Source organism: Sphaerodactylus townsendi, linkage group LG11 (genome assembly GCF_021028975.2).
Source record: "Sphaerodactylus townsendi isolate TG3544 linkage group LG11, MPM_Stown_v2.3, whole genome shotgun sequence".
Classification (NCBI taxonomy): Eukaryota; Metazoa; Chordata; class Lepidosauria; order Squamata; family Sphaerodactylidae; genus Sphaerodactylus; species Sphaerodactylus townsendi.
The window spans coordinates 16,023,957-16,047,239 of NC_059435.1; the positions used below are offsets into that span (position 1 = coordinate 16,023,957).

The 23,283-nt window shown below is 44.6% G+C and overlaps 1 protein-coding gene across 1 annotated transcript in view; it reads left to right on the forward strand.

Annotated features, from left to right (window-relative positions):
* Nucleotides 1-23,283, forward strand: part of CNTNAP2 (contactin associated protein 2) — a 1,428,778-nt gene that overhangs the window by 1,021,931 nt on the left and 383,564 nt on the right. The window contains exon 11 of the mRNA XM_048510449.1: nt 11,408-11,527. Coding sequence (XP_048366406.1) covers nt 11,408-11,527 — 120 coding nt within the window. The remainder of the gene's footprint in view (nt 1-11,407; nt 11,528-23,283) is intronic.

Below are 23,283 nucleotides of genomic sequence, written 5' to 3' on the forward strand. Positions count from 1 at the left end.
AATCATTAGGGAGAGTGGAAGCAGAGCAGGGGAAGGTAGGCGGAGCCAAAAAGGACATCCTGCTTGTACTGTTCCTTGCCCTCCCTTTTGTTATTATATTGAGATAGCAATCTTTTGATATAAGCACTTAGAGAAGCAGAAAGGAGGGGGGGCAAAGGGGAAGGTGTACAAAGCAGCCTGAGGGAGTTGGAAGTCTGGCTGTGAATGGAGGGAAGATGTTCAGGGCAAAGCTGTGCTCACTGGCAATTCAGCCCGCTCTGGCGGGGAAGCAAATTAAAAGTCACGCCAAAAGTGGTGTCACTTTCCCTGGAGAGACTGGAGAGTGAAAGCGGAGCTCCAGGAAACAGGTCCTTACAAGAAATCTTGCCATGATGGACATTCACCCCCATCGCACAGCAAACTCATTGTGCATAATTGGCTCTTCAAATCCAATTTGCCCCGACTATCAGTGGTGTTTTAAAAACCATCTTGTAGCAAAACACGAAGACCGAATTTTTTAAAACCCAGCTCTGAATGCTGGCTTGGCGTTAAAGCTTTCTACAGAGGCTGATTTGCTTCTGTATTCAGTCCAAGCTGCCAGTTTTGAAATAGTCTGTGGTCGCTCAATTATAATTTCACCTCCGCGTGTCAATCATTCCCTTTACCATCTGCCATGTCAAAGACACATTCATCTTTATCCGTCTAATGACAGCCTGCCCCATTCCTTTTCCTCATCACCGCAGTAGTGATGGTCTTGTTTCTCAACAACATGATTAAGTCCAAAGTCAATTCAATGGCGCTTTGGCATCCTCCCTTTTTTTTTTAATACTTCATGTCTGCCTTTTAATTTGCCGTCTGTTTCCATAGGGCGCACTGAATATTGCACCAATAATGGGAGTGTTTTATGAGTTCATAGTACAGAGTACAAAGGAGAGACTGGCGGTGAAATCCTTGGAAGAGGATTGAGGGAAGCTACCTTCATTCTGAATTTTTCAAAATAAGAAACGTGCTATACACGTCCTGTTTCGCTAGTTTTGCGCAAGCTGGCACAACGGTCGTCTACATTCTAGTTCACATTAGTCATGTTCACAAGTGACATATTCCAGGCTAAGAAGAAGAAGAGTTTGGATTTATATCCCCCCTTTCTCTTCTGTAGGAGACTCAAAGGGGCTTACAATCTCCTTGCCCTTCCCCCCCCCTCACAACAAACACCCTGTGAGGTGGGTGGGGCTGAGAGAGCTCCGAAAAGCTGTGACCAACCCAAGGTCACCCAACTGGCGTGTGTGGGAGCGTACAGGCTAATCTGAATTCCCCAGATAAGCCTCCACAGCTCAGGCGGCAGAGCTGGGAATCAAACCTGGTTCCTCCAGATTAGATACACGAGCTCTTAACCTCCTACGCCACTGCTGGTGAACTGGGAGGCTGAAGTGGCCAAGGACAAGCCAGACTTGGTTGGGCCTGGCAGTGCCAGAGGTGGTGGCACAAGATAGACATGCCAACCTCTAGGATCCCCCAGAATTAACAGTTTACAGAGATCAGTTCCCATGGAGAAAGTGGAAGTTTTGGAGGCTGTACTGCAGGGTTCTTCAGATATTCATGGACTACAATTCCCATCAGCCCCTGCTGGCATGGGCAATTGACCGTGTCAGCAGGGGCTGATGGGAATTGTAGTCCACGAACATCTGAAGTGCCAGAGTTGGGACACCTCTGTTGTACTGTGTGGCATTGTACCCCACTGAGCTCCCGGTCCTTCCCAGACTCTAGCCGCAAATCTCCAGGAATTTCCCAACTTGGACCTGACAGACCTAACCCCATATCCCTGACTGATGGGCAGGGGGACCCTGGAACCCCACTACTGGAGTAGGTAACTGCTGAGGTAACAGTGATTCCAAAAGCTTGAGCAGAGCAAAGCATGTGGAAATGATAGAGCTGTGGGGCTTGGCTCTGCTTCTTCCTGACAACTTGGGGCCCTCCCGAGTTGTGACCAACCACAACCGTTCCCGGTAAGTTAAATGGTCAGTCCTCCCTTGATACGCAAAACTATCCACTGGTCTGCTGGCAGCATAGTGTTTTATTTTAAAATAAAAAGAGACGAAGAATGCAAGAGAATGAGGTTTGACAATTCAATGTAAACCTAAGCAGGGTTTACCTTTTTTAGTCCACTGACTTATATGGGTGTCGAAAGGTATACCTCTGCTTAGGACAACACTGTCAGTGTCAGAGGAATGAAGAGTATGAGGAGGGCTATAAAGAGAGCTGAGAAGCTTTTAAGGCAAGGAACATCAAGGGACATCAAAAAAGGGACTTTGTTTCAGTATTTAAACAGCAGCATTAGAACTGAGCCACATTAATCCAAATAGAATGTAAGGTGAGCATACATTATGGTTTGCAGCAGAACAACAGCTAACATAAAACGGTGTAACGCTGATAGAGGTTAACAATTAGCCCCATTAAACAGTGCCTTTTAAACAAGTGTACGTGTGTTTGTATCTCCAGCAGAGTTCACGGCACAACAATTAGTGAGCACATGATGCCATGCTAGGGAAAACATACTTTTAGTCAGAGCTGAGATGGAGGGCGAAATCAAAGTTTTTAAGAAGTGTTTTATGTGATAAAAACAAACGAAGTTAATATTCAGGTGCTAATAAAAGGCAGATTATTTTAAGATTAACAGTCTAATTAAAATAATTAAGCAGCTGTAGGAAACTCTCAGTGCTTTTTTAAAAAAAATTGTATCCTTTTGTTAGATATCAGGATCCCTCTCTTGTGATGAGAAAATTGCCTCGTTTTTGAAATGTGACTCTTTGTTGTTCTGAACTTTCAGAAGTGATCTCACTAATGACCGCAGCAAACCATGTCTGCCAGCTTGGACTGCAATATTCTGAGTTCTAGAGGACATCTCAGACATAGGGTTAGCTTGATACACAACTTGAAATATGCCATTTTGATATGCACATTTTTTTCCTTCCTGGCCTAAGCATTTATTAGCATTTATGCGGCTTATTGACAAACCATGGTTTGTGCTCACCAAAGTTTGGATTCCAAACCATGGTTTTCTGCCCCAAGGGCAGTGCTCTTACTTCCAAACCAAGGTTAGTGCTCTTACTTCCTTGATCATCTCTCATCACTTGGATACTGTCCAAAACTTCTCATTGTTGCCCTTTCACCTTAGCTGTGCCCTCCCATGTAATAGCATCCCTTGATCAATGTGGGGGGAGTGGATAAACATTGATGGATGAAACGTATGTTCTGTAACAAATCACTTACTTGATTTCCAGTTGACTAGTTTGCTTTAAGACAAAAGCAGCAGTAGAGATGTGGAGGGAGAAAAGTCGGTTGCCAAGATGGAGGTGTTTTGGGAACTGCCCTAGTGGTTTTTATTTTCTTTTTGTGCTTATTCTAGACTTCCATCTCTACGGTCAGAAAGTCTCCAAGAGCCCAGTGACATCTTAAGGCATGATTTAATGGATGACATATAATGGAAAACAATGTTTTTCCCCCAAACTCTGGCTTACAAACCGACTGCTGTTGGAAATTCTGGTTTGGGACCCGCTCTCAAACAGTGGTCTGATGGCTTGGCCAAACCGTGGTTTGTGAACTGTGCATAGAAATAAGAGAACCCACAATTCACAATTGTTTTCTTTTTCTCTGCCCATGTATATTCTGCAGAGAGTCAATTTTATGCTTCTGACAAAAGCTTATGCTTCAGAAAATCTGTCTGTAATATTCCTTAGGAGTTCTTTATATGTTTTGTTTTTGTTATGTTTTGTTTTTGTTATATGCTGCAAGTCTGCAGAATAGTTACACTCCTAGATGGTTGATACGTAGACATCATTTCTCGTTAATACTTTTGGACTGGTCTTCAGAGAAATCCTTATAGTGTCAAGAAGGTTGCTGCGTGAATCTAAGTAACAGCCCAGTTTTATCTTCTAGAGTCTTTTGTCTCCCCTCTTTGTGTATGTGGTTCTGTTGAGAAATAATGCTGGCACAGCTCCTCCTTTTCTGTAGAATATTTTCGAATGTCTGAGAAAGGGGCATCTCCTCCTTTTTCACTTGTCTGTCAACTTTGTGCCCAACAATTCTTTCTTTTCCCCCTTTCTCTCTCTCTCTCTCTCTCTCTCTCTCTCTCCTCTACTTTTGGAGGTGCAGCTGTTTGTGTCTCAATTTCAGGTGGGCATTGGGTAATTGGAAACTGATGTTCGCCATGGTGGCAGCTGTTAGCAGGTTTGCAGCCAATTATTAGATAGAGAAACAATGTTTCTTTCTAAATTGTAAACTGGACTGTGCTGCAGGAGATAGAATAGAATATGACTTCCCTCCCTTTTTTGACTTTGAAAAGTATAGCTTTGTTTTGGAAATGAAACAAAATATTTGTTTGCAGTTGTTTGCTTGGGAGCTGGCATGGTGTACTCACTGGTTAGGAATTTGGATTAGGACCTGGAACGACTAAGTCCGAAACCCCAACTGTGTCATGGACATTTGCGGGGTGACCTTGGACCCAGCAGAATCTCTCAGCCCAGCCTCCCTCGCCAGGTTGTTGTTGTGAGAGTAGAGTGGAAGAAGAGAGAATGATGGGATAAGCAACCTTGGGTTCCCCTGAGGGAGAAACGTCAAGTTTTTTAAAAGCATTTTTAAAAGAAAAAGTTCAATTTAGATGGGTGGATTCAAGTTTCAACCTCTTCTCCGGTTCTTACAATGAGGTTCACGAGAAAAGGTTCTGGATCGAACTAAAGGTTGGGGCTACGTTATGGGAAATAATTGTCAGCTCGAGCGAAATGCATCAGATAGGAAAGCATTCTGTCTGGCTGCCGGCAACAGGCGGTGTCAAGTCTATGCTACAATTCATCAGAATCTGATTCAAGGTGAGACAAAACAAATCACAAGACACTGGCATAGATGCCAAATCTGAGCCCAGTGGTTTAAAAATGTGACTATTATTTGCAAATGGAAAAGAAAGCAATCATTTAGTACCCATCCACTTTTTTTAAAAAAACACCTGAAATGCAGGAAGCATTTACTCCTCTCCTGAGATAAAAAGCTGCCTTCATCATCTTTGATGCTCCATCTCATCTGCCTTTTCTGCAATTTCCACAGTCGATCATCCCATTCAGACATCGAGAGTCCCCTTTCCGTCATACAAAAGAAAAGTCGAAAATCTCCCCGAGTAACATTTGTGTATTATAGTGCCATTTATCTAAATGTCAGGCTAAATCCTAGAGCCTTTCCATTGTGAATGCAAGAAACAAAAAAAGTGAATTCTGGAATTGTAGTCTCTTAGAAGGCAATCGTATGGAAGTCTTCAGTGCTGGAATCATTCACTGAGATGACTGAAAGAGCTGTAATTAATAAATATTTGTTTGTTCATTTATTTATTTAGCATTGTTGAAGCATGTTGTAAACCATCACAATGTTCAGTCTATAAATGGGCTCGGAAAGCAGTCAGGTATCCCAATACAGCAGATTGTATTATCACCAAGAAACGATCTTGCCAGAATTATTCCCCATTTGGTTCCTTCCCACCTTCCAAAATACGTAGACTTACAGCATGTTTGTGCAGTGAACCTAAAAATAAAGACAGCTCCTCTCCTGCTGTTCACAGAAGCAGCAAAACCCAATCTCCTACGGACAGCGACGTACCACCCACAGGAACAGGGGGATCAAATGACCCTGAGCGCACTGTGAGAGGGACCCAAAATCATCCTCATCCTCTTCCTTCCCCGCACAGACCTGGGAGTCATTTGGACCCCCCCCCCTTTGTTCTATGGGCCTGGGGAGAGCAGGAGGCGGCCTGCAGGGAGGCAAGGGGCTGCAGCTTGAGGGAGCAGCTTGGATGGGCACTGCGGCAGCAGGCCAGCCCAGGAGACAGCCTACTTCTGCAGTGCCTGTCCAAGCCACCCCCAAGCTCCGCCCCAAGCCCTGCTCCCAAGCATGGGGCGACGCAAGGCCGGGGGGCGGCTAGAGCAGGTGTTGTCCCAAGGCGCCATTTCCCCCCGATGTGTCTCTGCCTATGGAGAAGATAGTAGGTTTCATGTTCTTTTGAGGAGACAGGAGTCCCCATAGATAGACAAATATGCTGTATAAATATACCAAAATAATAAGAGTGTGCACAAATACTGGCTTGAGGAGAACTGAGTGTACTTCAGGAGCCTGGAATCCTCAGAGCAGCTGAGAGTTAAAGGAGAAGCAGGGAGAGACAGAAGCAGCCCGTGCATTCCCCTGTAAATTCAGAGAATGACTGAGAGAAAGACTGGGAGAGGGGATGTGGGCTAAGACTTCCCATTGTTCCCCTCCCCCCTCCCCTCCCCCCCAGAGTGGGTGGGCCATGGCCAGATGATGGGCTCCTTCCCCCTTTCCTTTCTCTACCCTCTCTCCCCCAGGGTGGGTGGGACGCAACGGGATGATGGGCCCCTTCCCTCTGCCTCTCTTTCCTTAGGGTGGGTAGGAACCCACCCCTCCCCTCCCCCCAGGGAGGATTGGCCCTAAACAGATGTCTCCCCCTCCCCCCAGAGTGGGTGGATCTTGACTAGATGATGGACCCCCTCCCCCTGCAATTTCTCACACACCCTCAGACTAACCCACCTCACAGGGTTGTTGTGAGGATAAAATGGAGGATAGGTGAAATATGAAAGCTACCTTGGGCCCCCATTGGGGAGAAAGATGGGGTGCAAATGAAGTAAATAAATCAATAAAAGAACAAGGAAAGTTGAGCACAGTTGAGACTCAGTGAAAGGTAAATGAAAAAACAAGGTAAAAGGGGAGAAGGCAAATATCCTGCCCAAGCCTGAGCCCTATGCAGATATCCCATTTGTGTGAGCACTTTTTGCATGGGAAAGGAGATAAGTACATGTGACTCCCCCCCCATATCCATGCAATAGCTGAGGATTCTGCATGAGCAACCAGAAATTGGATGTTTCCATCCATACACACAAACACACACACACACACCATCATTTTGGAGTGTGGCTCAGTGTCAGGTACTTTCTGTAGCAGGGGACCGGGCTAGTGCATGCTCTCCCTCCCCACATAGTGATTGTGTATGTGGATATGATGTCTGCATAGGACTCTACTGAGAGGAGGAGGAGGGTTCAAAATAGATTCCTCCTGCAATTCCTTGCGGGATCCCAGCTTCTCATCCATATTAACAAACATGAGAGTTCGAGCAGGGCAATGAAAGGGAATCGCTCACAGACAAATATTCACTTCTGCAAACTCAGGAATATCGCAGATGTGTAGGAGAACTGCTGCTTCATACATTTAAAAGGAAACATCTGAGCAAAACATCTGAGCAAAAACATCTGAGCATGCTTAACAGGCTTGTTGCATGGCATCCCTTTGATGTGGTAGCTAGGGGCAGGGGGAAAGAGTGACTTGGTGTCCACCTCTTCTTAGCAAGGCTTAGCAGGACCTCCAGTGCAAGGAACAATCATAACAGAGGGGCAACCAGTGGGTCAGAGGCAGGAGATGTCCCATGCAGGCTCTTTCACATGGGCTTGGAGATTCGGGTGCAACAAATCCATTTGGCCCGAATCTGGGCAAATTTGGGCATATTTGGACCAAAATCAGCCGAATATGTCCTGCCCGAATATGAACAAATCCTAATGCAAGGTATTCGGGCTTTTGGTGTGTTTTTTGGTGTTTTTTCACATTTCAGCCTGCAGGGGGCTCATTTTTAAAGCTAGCAGCACCAAAATTTCAGGGTATCATCCTAAGGTTCCGCTAGCATTAAAAATGTACCCCCCTGCAGGCTGAAACATGAAAAAACACCAAAAATACCCCCAAAAAATCAGACGGACCCAAATTTTTTTCAAGTATACCTGAATATTTGGGTATATTTGAATATGCTATTTGTCTCATCCGGACATACAAATAATTTTATGCCCGAATAAATCTAAATCCAAATTTTACCAAATTTCTAGGGTATTGACCAAGCCTACTTCCGCACACCATAGAGATGCAAATCTTATTTTGCATCTTATTCTGATACTGGATTAGAAATGAGACTGCCCTTCTGCCTCTTTAACTGCAATTGTAAACAAAAATGTGATGAAGGTTTTCCTACCCACAAACTTCCCCATCCCATCCCCATGTTTGCCTCTCACTGCTAGTGCAAGCAGGACATTCTGTATTGTGGCAGGTGAGAGAGTGTTGAGCACATAGAGAAGCCAAGGAGTTGGATGGAAAAAGCGGGACCTGCTCTTCTCACTCTGCCGCCAAGACAAAGAGGATTTTCCAGATTGAAAACTGGTTGCGTCGAACTCACACATTGTTCAGCTCTGTGAGATGTCTGAGATGAAGCAAGTCTTGAGCCCTGCAGCTTATATGCAGGAATTTTGAGCAGACTGCAGCTCTAGGACACTGGCTTTCATATTCACCACCTTCTGATGCCTTTCATAGTAATATATCTATCAGAGTTGGCACTTACAGGTAATGCTTTCTGCATTAACTGAACTGACATGCTATTGAGGCTGCTCCAACCCGTTATGTAACACACTCATAATTCACAGAGGGTGCTAGGGGCTTGTTATAGCCTTGATGTTATCATTTGTACACCCTAAAATCCATTTCTATTGTGTCACAGCACAAGGGATGATCGCTAGGAGTTGGCAAAACTGTCTTTCCTTACTGATCTTCTACAGAGCCCTTTAGGGAGAGGCTGGGGCTTGGTGGAAGAACCTCTGTTTTGCATGGAGAAGGTCACAGGCTCACTCCCCAGCATCTCTAGTTTAAAGACAAGGCAGTCAGTGATATGAAAGACTTCAGCCTGAGACCTCAACTTCCCCTTCCTTGTTGCCTTACTGATCAACCAATAAGGTTTGAGACTTTTCACTTAGAGGCGTGTCAGGAGGCAAGGGCGCCCAGAGACAACCACTTCTCCAGGTGCCCAGGGCAGGGATCGGGGGTGGGTCCACCCATGGTCTCCATGCAGCCCCGCCCACAGTCTCCGAGGGCAAAAGCCAGTCTGAAGGGGGGTGGGGCTCGGTGGGGCAGGGCCAGCCTGCAGGGAGACGGGGCGGGGGCGGGGCTCAGTGGCATGTGCCTGGGGCGCACACCTTTTGATTATGCAGAGGGGCACTCCCCCTGACCAAAAGGCACGCACCTGGGACATGGGTTAGCCTATGCCCCTGTAGGCCGTAAGCCTCTGTTTTCGCTTCAATCTAATCTGCTTTGAGAAGTGTTTTATTTCTGTATATTATCAAAGGCTGTCATGGCCAAAATCAACTAGCCTTTGTAGGTTTTCTGGGCTGTGTGGTTGTGGTCTGGTCTCCCCACGAAACACGACTCTCTGTGACATGCCTATGAAGATGCCAGCCATAGATGTAGTTGAAATGTTAGGAGCAAAACTGCCAGACCACAACCGTACAGCCGAAAAACCCACAACAGTCATCTTATTTCTCTTTCTGACTTTACACTTTCGGGGCATAAAGTTACACTTTTGGGGCATAAAGTTAGCTTCAAACCTTCAAGAATCTCAGGTTTGAGTTTCAGTTATTGGTGCAGTGGGCTCCAGCTGCTGGATTCAAACAAACTGTCTTGACGGGAGATGTGTGTGTCTTTGCATCTGCTCTGCCATCCAAATGAAACCACCTGTTATGATCATACCCACTTCTACCCTACTTTCACCTATCTAATGTTCTCCTTTCACCAAAATCCTTCACTGGATTTCAGTCACTTGCTCAGGCTAGTATTTGTTTCTCTCTCTCCTTCTCCTCTACCTTCACTTCTCTTTGAGGTGGGAATTGCAAACAAACCACAGCCTTCTTCTAGCGACCTCCATAGAGTTTTCAAGGCAAGAGACATTCACTGGTAGTTTGCCATTGCCTGCCTCCGCATGGACTAAGAGTTCTCTTTAGACAGTCTTTAACTTCATAGTATTTGTTGAGGTTAGGAGTTAGCAGAAGTTGGAATTTGCAGAATTTCTCTTTAGTACGTGCATGTGCATTTTTTAAAAACTCTGTATTCAAGTGGCTAATTCCCTTTGCTATTCTTTTTCTTAACTAATCCTTAATTTTAAATGAAGGTCTGATTATTCTAAGAATCTGCACACACTTATGAGATGTTAGAGCAGATCATGGACCCTGGTATATATCAGGCAATAGGATACCAACAACATTTGCCCTAGTCACAAGTGTGTGTGTGTGTGTGTGTGTGTGTGTGTGTGTGTGTGTGTGTGTGTGTGTGTGTGTGTGTGTGTGTGTGTGTATACACACATATACATACACATACATATACATATATATATACATATACATATACATATATACATATATACATATATATATACATATATACATACATACATATATATATACACATATACATACATACATACATACATACATACATACATACATACATACATACATACATATATATATATATCTATACACACACCCTGTTTCCCCGAATATAAGACATCCCCAAAAAATAAGACATAGTAGAGGTTTTGCTGAAGTGCAAAATATAAGGCATCCCCCGAAAGTAAGACATAGCAAAGTTTTTGTTTGGAAGCATGCCCGACGAACAGAGCACAGAAAAAATAAGACATCCCCTGAAAATAAGACATAGCGCATCTTTGGGAGCAAAATTTTATATAAGACACTGTCTTATATTCGGGGAAACACGGTATATGTATGTATGTATGTGTATGTATATGTGTGTGTGTATACATACACACACATACATACACACACACACACACACACACACATACATGCTCCTTGGTCAAGGTTTATATACATTTGAGCCTTCTGGGTTACAGATGGACCAATGGTCTGATTCAATGTAAGACAGATTCCCATGTGTATCTTAACAACGCCAACTCCAGAATAGCCTCCACATTAAAATAAACACCCGGAGTGAGAATACCAGGTTTTACTTTCATTGTTTTCAGCATCTGACTCCAGTGCCCTCTGTGTTCTGTGGGCAGGTAAATCTGGCTTTTAGAAGGAGGCTGATTTTCAGATTTTCACAAATCGAAAAAATATGCCCAAAACAAATTTCAGAAGCGATACCAGTAAACCTGACATTTTGGTGAGAACGATGATCACGCCCTTTCTGCAATAGTGGAACCAAAATATATATTTTAAGAAAATGTTTTGAAAGGCACACTCCTGTGGGACAGTATTTATTTATTTTATTTATTCGTTATTGGATGTATATGCTGACCTTCTGCGGCTTCCAGTCTTTCCATAATATATACAGTACAATAAATACAAAATATTGGTAGCATTTCAAACCTCGTCTAAAATGATGGCAGCCAAAGTTCCAGTAATTGCATATCCAATGCCAGGAGGGAAAGAATGGAGTGGAAAGAAATGGGGGAAATGGACAATTTAGCTTATGTTTGTGATGTTCTTACATTTTGCAATGTCCTAATCTTTTGTTGCTGTGATTTATTTACCTGTGTTATCGGTTTTGTTTATTTCAGCTATTTATGAACTCTCCTGTGAAGCATATAAACATTTGGGGAAAGCATCGGGTTCCTACTGGATAGATCCAGATGGCAGTGGTGCTCTGGGACCTTTGAAAGTTTACTGCAATATGACAGGTAAATAAAATTCAGTACATTTTTCAGTAAATAGCACCCTTTCCCCCTGTATATGTATAGCTTTGCTCTTTTCAGATATTATGTAGCCCAGTGATGGTGAACCTTTTCAGGACCGAGTGCCCAAATGGCAACCCAAACCCCACTTATTTATCACAAAGTGCCAACCCGGCAATTTAACCTGAATGCTGAAGTTTTAGTTTAGAAAAAACCAGTTGGCTCCCTCTTCTTCAGCCCCACCCGCTCGAGCAGGGACCAGCCTGCTCTAGCCTCCAGCAAGTCCCGCACGCACCGCTCTGTGCCTCTTTAGCATCTCTGCCTCCTCTGTGCCCCCACCCCTCGGGCAGCAGCCACCCAGAGCACAGGCACCAGGCCCGCCAGCCAAGTCCTCCCTGCTCACCGCAGTGCTTGCACATCGTGCTCAGTGGCCCAGGCCAGCCTAGATGTGTGTGTGGGGGGATTTTCCGCCCCCCACGTGACGAACTCCATGTCCGCATGCCCACAGAGAGGGCTCCAAGTGCCACCTCTGGCACCCGTGCCATAGGTTCGCCATCACTGATGTAGCCCATGAAACAGCATAACACAGCACAAATAAAACATCTTGAGGATGTTCAAAGAAGCATTCCACACAGCTTTCCCCCCACCAAGACATCTTCATGACATTATATTTCTCCTCCACCCGTTCTTTTTAGAAAACGCTAAACGAACTATCCTTTTGCCTCAGAACAGGTTAAAGGGGTCTCCTGCTTGCTTGTGCGAACAAACAGGAAATGCTTTATTTCTCCAGCCCAGTTTTAAAGTTTTCACTTTCATTTTCACCCGAGCTTGCACCTGCCATTTCCTCCTGCTTGTGATTCTCCATGCTGCCTGCCATTTGGTGAAGGATTCCCTTGGAGGTTTCCTCTGCTAGCAGCTCATCTGCCCTCCGTTTCTAAGTAAAAGATACATGAATAAAGTTAATTTTGACAGCCGATTCAGCACACATGACGTTTTTCTTTTCTGTGTTTTTTTTTTGTTTAGAGGGAGGTATTTTAGAAGCTGCAATGACTTGAAATATGTGCATGTTACAGAGTCTCGAATCATGTCAAAACACTTCCCTCTAAATCAGGGGTGTCCAACTCTGGAGCTTCAGATGTTCATGGACCACAATTGGCCATGCCAGCAGGGGCTGGTGGGAATTGTAGTCCACGAGCATCTGAAGCGCCAGAGTTGGACACCCCTGCTCTAAATTAAAAAAAAGGAAAAACAACACGTGTGCCGAATCAGCCGTAAAAACTAACTTTACTCTTGTACTTTTTACATGGAAATGATGGGTGGATGAGCGGCGAGCCAAGGAAATCTCTGAGGAAAACGTTCCGCCAAATGGCAGGCAGCACGAATCGCAGGCGGGAGAAAATGGCAGACATGAGCTGCAGCAAAAACGGAAGTGAGAACTAGTGGGGAGGTCGGGGGAAAGAACCATGTTCCCGGCAACACTGTTTTTTGTCCGTGCTATGAGGACCAAAAAAAGGCCAAAATGGTTCTTTTGAAAATGTCTGCAAGACATTTTATTCACGCTGTGCCTAAATGGCCACTGTCTTCCCCGCTAACCTCCCTCACGTAGTTATTATGAACATAAAGTGAGCTAATCTTTTATGACTACTGCCTTGAGCCCCTTGGAGAAAGGGTGGGATGAAAATGTACTTTAAAAATAAAATAGCCAGAGGACACGTTCGGGGAGAAGTCCGGGGTTTTTCAATCAGCCTGCTGGAAGCAACTGCCGTTTGTTTCCCAGAATCCTGTGGCCAACGTTTATGTACCTTGACAACAACACACCTTCCTGTAGCTTGCAAGAATCAGATTCATGGCGTGTGACTTTGGTGTCTGCCTCAGTGCTGTGTCTGTGTCTGTGTTTGTCCCCAAAGACAAATGTGAAGTATAAATATGAAAACTGGTATAAACATGGACGAAATCATTGGAAGAGATGTGTCAGCTTCAATCAGCACTGCACACTTAAGCTTAAGAAAAAGAAGAAGCAATTCATCTCACACGTCAAGGCAGTGTCCCTTGGTTACCCAAACAGGAGGGGAAAATTCGACTTCACAGAAATCCCACCATATGGAATCACAAGTCCTGTAATTAGAATGGATAAATTCATAAGACAGGGATGCCTCGGAAAAAGAGAGCTGGCAAAACAAAATATAGATGGCTGCACGACTTGAAAACAAAACTGCATCCGGGGACTGACAGGTAGCATGTTCGGTCAAGTCACAGCTGAGTTATGGCAACCCAATAGGGTTTTCAAGCAGGAGACTAGTAGAGGCGGTTTGCCATTGCCTTCCTCTGCCCAAGAACCCTTGGATTTCTTGCTAGACTCACGTCCAAGTAGTAATCACTGCTTAGCTTCTGAAATCTGATTAGATCAGGCTAACCTGGGGCTATCCCGGTCAGGACCCTGAAAGTGCTTTTAGGGAATAAAGGAGAGTTGATGATGATAGGGAGCAAATGGTTTGTGTTTTCTCATGCTAGCCTTGTTCATTGTCAATAGTGCAACTTACCGTTTCTGTACAAAAGATACTATTCAGGTAGGTAACTATTCTGGGAATTTTACCCCTCAGCTCTTTTCCCCAATTTGGCACTGTTGATCTAGGCCAGTGGTGGCGAACCTATGGCACGGGTGCCAGAGGTGGCACTCAGAGCCCTCTCTGTGGGCACGCGTGCACAGAGTTCGTCATGTGGGGGTGTGGAAAATCGCTCTCCACACACAAACATCAAGGCTGGCCTGGGCTGCTGAGCACAACATGTAGGTAGCCCTGTTAAGTGCTGTTAAACCCCACTGATTTTCATGGGAAGAACTAAAACGCAATCCTTTACCTGGGAGTAAGCTCGGTTGCTGGCAATGGGGCTTGCTTCTAAACACTCCTAGGGTTGTAATTCACCCATTCAAAGCATTGCACGAATGCTTCAAAGCAAAGCCACCAACTACCACCAAGCTTACTCCCAAGTAATGCATGCCTTGGAGCCAACCGTTTTTTCTACACTGAAACCTCAGTATTCAGGTTAAATTGCCGTGTTGGCACTTTGCGATAAATAAGTGGGTTTGGGGTTGCAGCTTGGGCACTCGGCCTCAAAAAGGTTCGCCATCACTGATCTAGGCTATGGGATGGGAACTTTTTTGCCCTTCAATTCAAAGGGTGTTTGTGTTCATTGCAGCTGGGAAATAACGTAATGCACAGTCCCTATTTTATTTTGTATGCTGAAATGGAAATGCCCTCCCCTCCACCTCCAGCCTTGGCTGTGGTGAATCTGAGAAGTTTCTTTTAACTGCTTGCACCTTAAATATATGCCAGGCCTTGCTGTACTTTCAGCTCCAGGAACACCGTTGCAGAATTCTGGTGTTATAGAGCAATGAGCAGAAAGACAAGCAATTAAGGGTAAGAGGTGAGGTTGCACACCACACCACTAAATCAAGTGAGAAAATGAGTGGTCTGTCAGTTCATAAGGGAAAGGATTACGCTGCATTTATGATGAAAGCTCCCCAAACCATTAAAAGTAAGCAGTTAAAAAAAGGAACAGGGCTACATCTGATCAACGCAACTGAAATGTTGTCTACGTTCTCAAGGATAAAATGGAGTAATATCAGGGAAAACCACTAGAATGGAAACATCCTGAAGAGATCCATATGGGATAAACTATGAGATTCAAGTATAGAATTCAACCACTGGAATCAAAGTCACGGGAACAGTAAGAAGCGGAAACATTCACTCAGGGTCAGGAAAAAGGATGCTCTACAACCGTAGTGGCGAACCTTTGGCACTCCAGATGTTATGGACTACAATTCCCATCAGCCCCTGCCAGCATGGCCAATTGCCCAAGGTTCGCCACCACTGCTGATGGGATTGTAGTCCATAACATCTGGAGTGCCAAAGGTTTGCCACCACTGCTCTACAACCAGGCAGTAACAGATGCGACAGAAGGTTAACAAACCTGTAGCACTGGGGATTTCAGTTGCATTCTCGTGATGATTCTTTTTTCACCTCAGCAAAGCGTGAGTAAATTCAGCACTTCTAGGGCATGAATACTTGCCAAGGCTGAGCTTCTGTGCCAAGGCTGAGCCTGCATTTTCAAGTTTGACCTATCAGCTGGAAATCCGGAATAGGTTTGTTGAACTTGCTGAGAACTTGTGGCGAGACAATAGTATGAGAGTAACTTTGGGACACAAACAGTAGTCAGAAAATGCAAGCCCATCACCTCCTGCTTCCCTAACTTAGGTTAGCCTGGCAACCTAGCAGGTAGCCCTGAAATTTAAATGTCATTTAAGTTTTGCCAGAATGAAACAGCATTCAGACTCTAGAACATAAGAACATAAGAACAAGCCTGCTGGATCAGATCAGAGTCCATCTAGTCCAGCTCTCTGCTACTCGCAGTGGCCCACCAGGTGCCTTTGGGAGCTCACATGCAGGATGTGAAAGCAATGGCCTTCTGCGGCTGTTGCTCCCGAGCACCTGGACTGTTAAGGCCTTTGCAATCTCAGATCAAAGAGGATCAAGATTGGTAGCCATAAATCGACTTCTCCTCCATAAATCTGTCCAAGCCCCTTTTAAAGCTATCCAGGTTAGTGGCCATCACCACCTCCTGTGGCAGCATATTCCAAACACCAATCACACGTTGCGTGAAGAAGTGTTTCCTTTTATTAGTCCTAATTCTTCCCCCCAGCATTTTCAATGTATGCCCCCTCTACAATAAACTCTTCAATAAACCTCAGTTTGATTACACTCTGGTTTACTGTAAGATGGTGTGAATGCAAGTGATCTGATAAACTAGCTTGTTATTGGGTACTAAACTTGGATTCCAAACCACAGTTTGTATCCGCCACGTTACTTGTGGTCAGTGTACTTACAAAATCACAGATTTTAGTTTGTTCAGTGGGACCACCCCACTTAGCCTTCTGTATACAGGGTCAGATGTATAGAATAGTAGCAAAGCCAAGCCAGCAACATTCAGTTGTCAATGGATGCTCTTTCCCTGCTTTTCATCTACATATATGTACACCAGTGAATCAATCAGTCTTTATTACAATCATAAACAAGCATACACTAGCATAAGATAGATAACATACTCACAATTAAAAGGATAAAATAGATTTAAACTACAAATATACAAATAAGCATCTAGCGGCAAAAGAAAATTGGGAACACAAGAAAGGAATGGGAACATAAAGGGAATGAGATAAGAGTGTAAATATTGAAAGGAAACAAGACGCAATAAAATTGGCAGAAAAGTATTAGATCACAGTACACTCTAGTAAGACAACCTTAATATTTGCTAAGCATGCTCCATAGCTTTATTATATGCTAATCCTGCAATGTATTTCAAGTGCTACTACACAAAACCTGTTAACACTGTATGTTATATCAGGATTAGTATCTGTGTGCAGCAGGGAAATATAAAATTGACCTGTGTGACCTGGAAATCTGTGTACACCTGTACCAGTGACAACTAATTAAGTAGGACTATAATAAATGCAGGAAAATGTAAAATGCTGCAGGGAGGGATCTCACTCAATGGCATGTTTTTGTTTAATTTGCCAACATGCACAACAAAAATTGCAACACTCCAAACTTTATCTATCACCACACATCACTCCCTATAAAACAAGCTGTCCCTTCAAGCCCCTGTTTATATCCACGGAGAGAGTGAATGAGATCCTAAGCAGCCTTCCAAAAGCAACAACTTCAAAGAACTTGATAGGGTGAAACTCTGCTTAAGGAAACACCATGAGTCACCTGACCCTGATCATGGGTTGGATCTAAACCATATTCTCCAGTTGTAGAATGTAATTTTCCTGCCTCCCCTCCTCTCACTGTAGCCCTGTGATCTCCACAGAATGTTGTCTATTGGGTACAGGGGACTCTGAGAAATGTCATAAGGAAGGGATATTCAGAGGAAATGCCTATTTAGTCTGGATCCCACACACGGGATTTATTCTCAGGTTTTCATCCTGGCCCCTTCCGCACATGCAGAACAATGCACTTTCAATCCACTTTCTCAATTGTTTGCAAGTGGATTTTGCTATTCTGCACAGCTGCAAAGTGGATTGAAAGTGGATTAAAAGTGCATGGTTCTGCATGGGCAGGAGGAGCCTCTGGTGTGCAAATAGGGCCAGATACAGAATCCTGTGAGGATCTAGCCCTTTCCTCTTGATATAAAGACCCCTCTGTCTGTATCTGTCAGATGTGGGAGAGGACTCTAATTTATCCCATGTGCTAGACATCCATGCACACAAGCCTCAGAGGCGTTGGATGCAAGTTCCCCAGCTGCAGACCCTGGATCTATGTTAGAAATCCTTCTACTTTCACAGCACCCATAGTTCTGGTAGGGGCAAAATTCTTCCTTATCCTCAAATAAAATTTAATAGGGAAGTCCATCTTGGGTGGCAGATTCTGGGGATTCATTAAAGGGCAGCAAATGTTTGATAATGTTATGCATTGTTCAATCTTTGCTAGTGTCATACCCAGGGGGGAATGAGGGGGCATGAGATTCAGATGCTACTTTCTGGGGGTGCATTTCCAGCCGTGCCCTCCCCCATCTGTGCTCCGGGCCAGAACTTCACATAGAATTTGAGACAGGGGTGCAGTTGAATGCCGGTGAGTGAGGCTGTGTGGAGATTAGGGCCAAAGCTAGCTGGGCTGGCCCCACCCCCGTCTCCATGTGGATATTTATTTATTTATTTATTTATTTATTTATTTATTTATTTATTTTCTTAAACTTTTATACCGCCCCATCCCCAAAGGACTCTGGGCGGTGCCAAAGGGCTCTGGGCAGTGGCAAGATCAGGGTGGCAAGAACCTATTTGAGCCCGGCCTCAGCTAAGCAGGCTTGGATCCAGCTTTAAACTGCAGGTTTCCAGCCTGCAGCTTTGAGCTGGATCCAAGCCCGGCTGAGGCCACGCTCAAGCTAGCCCTTACCGCTACAACTTGAAGATGGGGGTTAGGCCAGCCTTGTTCACCAGCGTTCAACTGCACCCTTGTTCTGATGGGGCAGGGATACAGCTGTAAGAAGAGGGGGGAATGTTACCCAGGGTGAGCCCCGGGCCCCATTTTAGGTTGGTGCGCCCCTGATCTTTACCACCAGGAGGTGAAAGTGCCATTTGAATTTTCAGCCTCAGGCACTAATGTGTTTTGAGATTATTCCTCCACTTCACCATACCACAAAGGTTTTTATCTTTTTTTTTGCAACTCTAAGCTAAAAAGAAAGGGGGGGAAAGCTCATCTAAATCAGTAATCCGTTTGCTTTAAAGCAATACATCTGTAAAATTAATCCTATAAAAGCCAAGGGATTGTAAAGTCTTCTAATGCGAAGTGTTATCTTGAGCATGTTTGTTTACTGTTCTTCTCAACATTCAGAGAAATATTCTGTATTAAATATTAGTGTACAACATACTATGTCATATTAAACATTTACAAACCAGGAGCACTTGTCCTAGATATACATTGCCATCTGTGCATTTAACATTAACAGCAAAAAAGTTTCACAGATATACCATTAAGAGCCTAAAATTATTGTCGCCTTTTCCGAAAAAAATCACAGGTAAAAGCTTACTAAAAATCCAAACTAAAAATGCAAAAACGCAACAGTGAAAAAAAGAGCAATTTCTATATTATGATTTGTTTAATAAAGATCCTGAAAATGTTTTCCACTTAAGAAGAAGAAGAAGAGTTTGGATTTATATCCCCCCTTTCTCTCCTGCAGGAGACTCAAAGGGGCTTACAATCTCCTTGCCCTTCCCCCCTCACAACAAACACCCTGTGAGGTAGGTGGGGCTGAGCGAGCTCTGAGAAGCTGTGACTAGCCCAAGGTCACCCAGCTGGCGTGTGTGGGAGTGCACAGGCCAATCTGAGTTCCCCAGATAAGCCTCCACAGCTCAGGCAGCAGATCTGGGAATCAAACCCAGTTCCTCCAGATACACGAGCTCTTAACCTCCTACGCCACTGCTGCGCATTATTAAAGTAATAATGGCATTGCCAATAATGTAATGAAATTAACGTTGAACTCATGATCTGCATCAGGCATGAACAAACATTCAAGTACTTGCTTCCGCCTTCCATCACAAAAGATCCAAGAGCTTTGGTGAATCATCAGGATGCAAAAGAATGCCGGGGCTATTTTCTGGACTACAGATTAATTGCTATGATGGATGCAGATTAGGATAAGTAATAGTTGGCTTGGAGCATTGATTAAATCACCTTAGGCAGTTGGCTCCATTGTCCAGCCAGGCACACCTTCAGACCAGGGGAAATGCATAGCTGCCAACCAGGCTTGACATACAAGGTGGATCCCAAAATTATCAAAGAAGCATCCATTTTGTGTGTAGTGTATTTCTGTTATTCCGGACTTTGGTCCATACCCCTTTTATGGCACCCTTTAGCAAGAGAGGAGTCCAACTGCTCACAAGTTCACTCAGAGAAAACGACTACTTTGGAAGGTGGACTTTATGGCATGTTACCTCAGTGAGGACCCTCTCTTCCCCAAATCCCATTTTGCTGAAGCCTAACCCATGACATTCCAGTTATTTCCCAACCCAGAGGAGGCAACCCTACATGAACAATTGAAGAAGAAGAAGAAGAAGAAGAAGAAGAAGAAGAAGAAGAAGAAGAAGAAGAAGAAGAAGAAGAAGAAGAAGAAGAAGAAGAAGAAGAAGAAGAAGAAGAAGAAGAAGAGGAGGAGGAGGAGGAGGAGGAGGAGGAGGAGGAGGAGGAGGAGGAGGAGGAAAGAAGAGGAGGAGGAGCAGGAGGAGCAGGAGGAGCAGGAGGAGTTTGGATTTATATCCCCCCTTGCTCTCCTGTAGGAGACTCAAAGGGGCTGACAATCTCCTTGCCCTTCCTCCCTCACAACAAACACCCTGTGAGGTAGGTGGAGCTGAGAGAGCTCCGAGAAGCTGTGACTAGCCCAAGGTCACCCAGCTGACGTGTGTGGGAGTACACAGGCTAATCTGAATTCCCCAGATAAGCCTCCACAGCTCAGGCGGCAGAGCGGAGAATCAAACCCGGTTCCTCCAGATTAGATGCACGAGCTCTTAACCTCCTATGCCACTGCTGCTCTTGACAGAAATAGTTTTGTGCAGTTCCTTTGGCATTAGATTTCTCATTGTTAAGATGATACCCGAATGCCTGTTGCTGGTGGATGGGTGCATAATGTCTCTCTCCCAGAGGCCTCTACTTTAGCACGCCTTATAATGTATCCTTTTAAAGCCACGGATTCTTCCATCAGCTATTGTGACTTTGCATAGGGTATCCCCACCTCATCTAAGTCAACTAATTAAGGAGTACAAATATACCATTTCACAAAAACAGTGCAGCAGTCATTTCCATGATGATTTCTGTGAGTAGGAACTCAAAGAGTGCCCCAGTGGCTACAGTGCCCCAGGATTTTGTATCTCCTTGTCATTAATAATGGGTCACCAGAGTGCTATAAAATGATAACATATGGTGAAACATATGGTGTGCATATAAAAATGTAATTCATTATCACATATGTGACGGAAAGGGTTCTGCTAGTGGTAAATGCACGATTCTATTATCCATATCTTGTTTAATTGCCTTCTTAGATGGGACATTTCACCTGACACCTCCTTAAGCTTTGATAAGCTTAAATGCAGTCCTAAACAGAGTCGCACCCTCGTAAAACCACTGTAGTGAATGGACTTAACCTAATTCAGTATCGAGGTAACAACACAGTATGATCTGCATAAAACAGATTTGAGATAGATCTGTCAGAACATGTGTTTAGATGAGCAAAATCTAAATGACAGCTGGACCCTCCTTCTAGCAGGTGCCGTGTGCATAATTAGGGCTGAGTGCACAACATGTACCGTGTGCAAAACCTGATAAGGTAAGGGCACCTGATTGGTACCACATTTGTATATAGATAGCACAGACAACAGAGTGATGGGTGCCTGAAAACACCTGTGGTCTGGTGAAGCACTTTGTCAGTAGATAGCAATAAATAGAACTGCACTGGTGACTGTGTGTCTGTCAGTTCTTGTCTACCTTGCGTCCTGCAAGGTGGTCTACTCCGAGTAAATCCGCTGCTTCAACAAGATCTGCCAGACAGGTGAGGAGAGTGGAAAAGATTCCCCACAAAGAGTGAAATGTTACTGTTAAAATAAGCTAGCTGTTTTGTTCTCCGTGATTGAAGGCCAAGAGGGGAGAGTGTCTAACGAAATATATAAATTTGTATCCATAGGCCGAGTAACAGAGTCAAAAACATTTTCAAAACAACTTCCCCAGTCGTTTGGGGAATTATATGGCAACTTGCTCAAGAAGCTGCCTGCAAGCCCTTATTAATTACAGGCTAGAAATATAGAGTATCTTGGTTGTTTATACCTGTGATCAATCTTCTCCAGTGCTCTTTTAATGCTCTTTGTTTTTTTGAATTGGATTAGGTTTTTGAGTTGCCTCTTACAGGCAACCAAGGCAGTCATTAGTCTCTCAGAGTTGGTGCACCAATAAGCCCTGTATATTCTACGGATTGTTCTGAGCATGTACTAACAATCTCTATCTAAGCAATCTAACAGTCTCTAACAATCTAACAGTCTCTAGGCCCCAGGTCTTGAATACATCTCTCTGAGAGCCAGTGGGGTGTAGCGTTTGAGAGCAGGTACACTCTAATCTGGAGGAACCGGGTTTGATTCCCCACTCTGCCGCTTGAGCTTTGGAGGCTTATCTGGTGAACTAGATTATCTTGTGCACTCCAATACGTGTCACCTGGGTAACCTTGGGCTCGTCACAGTTCTTTGGAGCTCTCTCAGCCCCACCCACCTCACACAGTGTTTGTTGTGAGTGGGGAAGGGAAAGGAGTTTGTAAGCCCCTTTGAGTCTCCTTACAGGACAGCCCCTTAAGAAAAGAGGGGGTGGCAGGGTCTACTGATGTTACAAAGAAAGAGAAGGGGGCAATCAGCAGCCGGCCTCCCCAAAAGCCCGGTGGAACAGCTCGGTCTTACAGGCCCTGCGAAACTCGCCAAGATCACGCAGGGCCCAGACAGCTGGAGGAAGAACGTTCCACCAGGCAGGGGCCAGGGCTGTAAAGGCCCTGACCTGGGAGGCCAGCCGCATCATTGAGGGGCCGGGAACCACCAGCCAATTGGCCTCTGCTAAACGCAGAGGCCGATTTGGGACATATAGGGCAAGATGGTCCCGCGGGTACGAGGGTCCCGAGCTACGTAAAGCCTTAAAGGTTAACACCAACACCTTGAAAATGATTCGGAACTCGACCGGTAACCAATGCAGATGGCGCATCCACAGCATCTGTAAAAACCTCCTCCAATACCACATTTCAAATTAATTGACTTTTTTCCGGGCCACTTCCTTCATGATCCCACTTCCACACCCATACATAGTAATGCAGAATACTAGGAGTTAGCTTAGCGACGGTGCTAGCAGTCTGATAATCGGGCAACCCAGCTGATCAGTCTAGTCATTGAGGACAAAGGATTGGGTGACCAGACCTTCTGCTCTGCTTTTCCAGGGACCCAAGATTATGGTCTGTATTGGGGCAACTATGATAGAGGGGCTGGACTGCAATAATAGAAATAGCAGTGTGCAATTGGATTTCTTTTTGTTTTCATTGTGAAATTTCCATCTGTTTTCATTATATTTATTTGATTTGATTCCACTGGCTTTTCAAACCAAATATCACACAATTTCCTTTCCCACTACATCCCCTTTGCTTTTGTACGTGCAGGCCTCGCGACTCTCAGTGTAGCTTATTCTTTTTTTTCC